This window comes from Lissotriton vulgaris, chromosome 9 (assembly GCF_964263255.1).
Source record: "Lissotriton vulgaris chromosome 9, aLisVul1.2, whole genome shotgun sequence".
Classification (NCBI taxonomy): domain Eukaryota; kingdom Metazoa; phylum Chordata; class Amphibia; order Caudata; family Salamandridae; genus Lissotriton; species Lissotriton vulgaris.
In genome coordinates, this window is record NC_141697.1 from 901150391 (window position 1) to 901152904 (window position 2514).

Consider the following 2514-nt stretch of genomic DNA (forward strand, 5'->3'; position numbering starts at 1 on the left):
TACCCAGAACACAAATTCACCATTATGGGAGATTTCAATGTGGATGTCTCTCAAAGCAATTCACAAACTAACAAACTAATTGAGTTCTTTGAGACAAAGTTGCAATGTACACAACTTATAGACACTTACACAACAGACTACCAATCTATCTTAGATCATGTATATGCCAATTACATACTTCAAAATTATGGTGCATTAGAATGCTATTACAGTGATCATAAAGCACTATGGATTTGTATTTAACATTGTTTGTAACATATATTTCTATTTCAGAAGTTGACTATTGAAGATATCGCTAACATTACCACCAATGACAACAAACCTTATGAAAAACCCATCAGAGTTAATGTGATCAAGTGCTCAAGTAAAATAAATTACAAGAACGCCAAACAAGAAAATAAAGTTCTATTTCATTTGGCTCTAGCTGATAAAACTGGAACAATTAAAGCAACGTGCTACCAAGAAAGTTTATATCAGCAGACGCAAAACAACTGTGGGCTACTAATACGCAATTTTATATTTAAAAACAACACAATTCTTATTACAAAGCAAAGCAAAGTTACAAAATTTCCTGCAATGCCTCTAAATCAATCGCTAATTCAGGAAGCAGAAAACATTTTGCAGCCTCCTGCACCATCTGCTTCTCCAATTAAAGAAATAAAGCGTGCAACTGTGAGAAGTCTTATGACGGTGTGTGGGACCATTTCTGAAGTAAGTAGAGGTGTTTTGTACTGTGTGTCTCGCTGCTTGTGTTGTCAGTTAGTGTGTGTGGTGTTGTCTGTGCCATTGTCAATATTTATTTTGGCTTTGTCAGTGTGCTTGTGTGTGTGTGTGTGTGTACTATTTGGTGCTTAGATGTTATTTTTTTTGAGTGGGTGCACTTGTGTGTGTGGGCTCTGTAACACATTACATATGCTGTTATTTTTGTGAGGCTTTCTATCAATCATAAATCATCTGTACAGCAGCCACATATTAACAATGAACACTGTGTGTAAATAGGTGTGAAAAATCTACACAGCACTTATAAATGTTAATTTGTTAGGTGTTTCAAGATGAACGCCGTACTCAGACATCAAAGTTCATCTTTTTTTAACATGCTTGGGAAAAACTACGTTAATTTGAAAAGAGCAATAGCCCTTAATCACTATGCCTTCAATGCTTGACCAATTATTAAGTCTGACTTCAGTGCTTTTGAAATTTAAACACAAATATTTTTTTCTAGGAAGAGGAAAGTAAACATGTGCTCATCAATGGACAAAATACAGCGATAAAATGTATTACCTTAAAAGATTCCACTGATGACATCAAAGTCACATTATGGAGGGAAGCTACTCTATTCTCAATAAACATTGGAGAATATGTAATGTTAACTCGTGTCACAGTACATGAATTTAATGGACATAAAATATTGAACACGACAAGGCACAGCAAATTAAAAGTAAGGAACACACGCTCTCTCACGCACCCACTTACTCTATCACTTCCACACACACACACTCTCTCTCTTTCAAGAACACACTCTTTAACTATCCAACACACTATCTCTCTCCCACACACTATCTCTCTACAACACTCTCTCGCACACACTATCTCTCTACAAGACTCTCTCTCTACAAGACTCTCTCTCTATAAGACTCTCTCTCTACAACACTCTCTCTCTACAACACTCGCTCTCTACAACACTCTCTCTCTACAACACTCTCTCTCTCTACAAGACTCTCTCTCTACAACACTCTCTCTCTACAACACTCTCTCTTTACAAGACTCTCTTTCTACAAGACTCTCTCTCTACAACACTCTCTCTCTACAACACTCTCTCTCTACAACACTCTCTTTCTACAACACTCTCTCGCTACAACACTCTCTCTACAACACTCTCTCTCTACAACACTCTCTATCTACAACAGCCTCTCTCTACAACAGCCTCTCTCTACAACAGCTTCTCTCTACAACACTCTCTCTGACACACGCTGTAACCTTTAGGGGAAAAAAAAATAACTAAGTCTTTCTTTACTACAACAGGTAACAACGCCACCACAAGAAACAATTGACGTGGAAATGTATGGAGTGGAAAGCACAAACGGAGATTGGAGCACTATAACAACCAAAATAACCAACACCGATATTTACCAATCAATGGACGTACAAAATCAAACACTTATACAGTGGTTTATGTTGGACGAAGAGGTGGATGACATTGGTGAAGCACTAATTCATTATTTGCCTCAAATATGTGAAGTTATATTTTGTAATGGGAAAATTACTAAAATTGTTAAAGAAAAGTCTGAGGAGGATTTAAGTTTATAATGAACAATCCTAAACCAAAAAATGTACAAAGTTCAATAAATAAATATTGTTTTGTGTTTCAAACTAATAAATATACTAATTTCAACATATCCACTTGCATGGTCATTTTCGTTGGGGGTGGGTATATTTTTTAGAAAAAATTTAAAATGTAGCACAACATCATACATAACAATAGCAGTTGCAGCTACATTTCGCAAAGCACACAGA

General features: G+C 36.1%; 1 protein-coding gene across 1 annotated transcript; it reads left to right on the forward strand.

Moving 5' to 3' along the window:
- Window positions 1-329: 329 nt before the first annotated feature.
- On the forward strand, window positions 330-2307 carry LOC147692468 (uncharacterized). Its single transcript, XM_086936793.1, has 3 exons — window positions 330-711; window positions 1223-1438; window positions 2023-2307. The coding sequence occupies exons 1-3, from the start codon at window positions 577-579 to the stop codon at window positions 2305-2307; spliced, it is 636 nt and encodes a 211-aa protein (XP_086792919.1). The 5' UTR covers window positions 330-576.
- The last annotated feature ends 207 nt before the right edge of the window (window positions 2308-2514 follow it).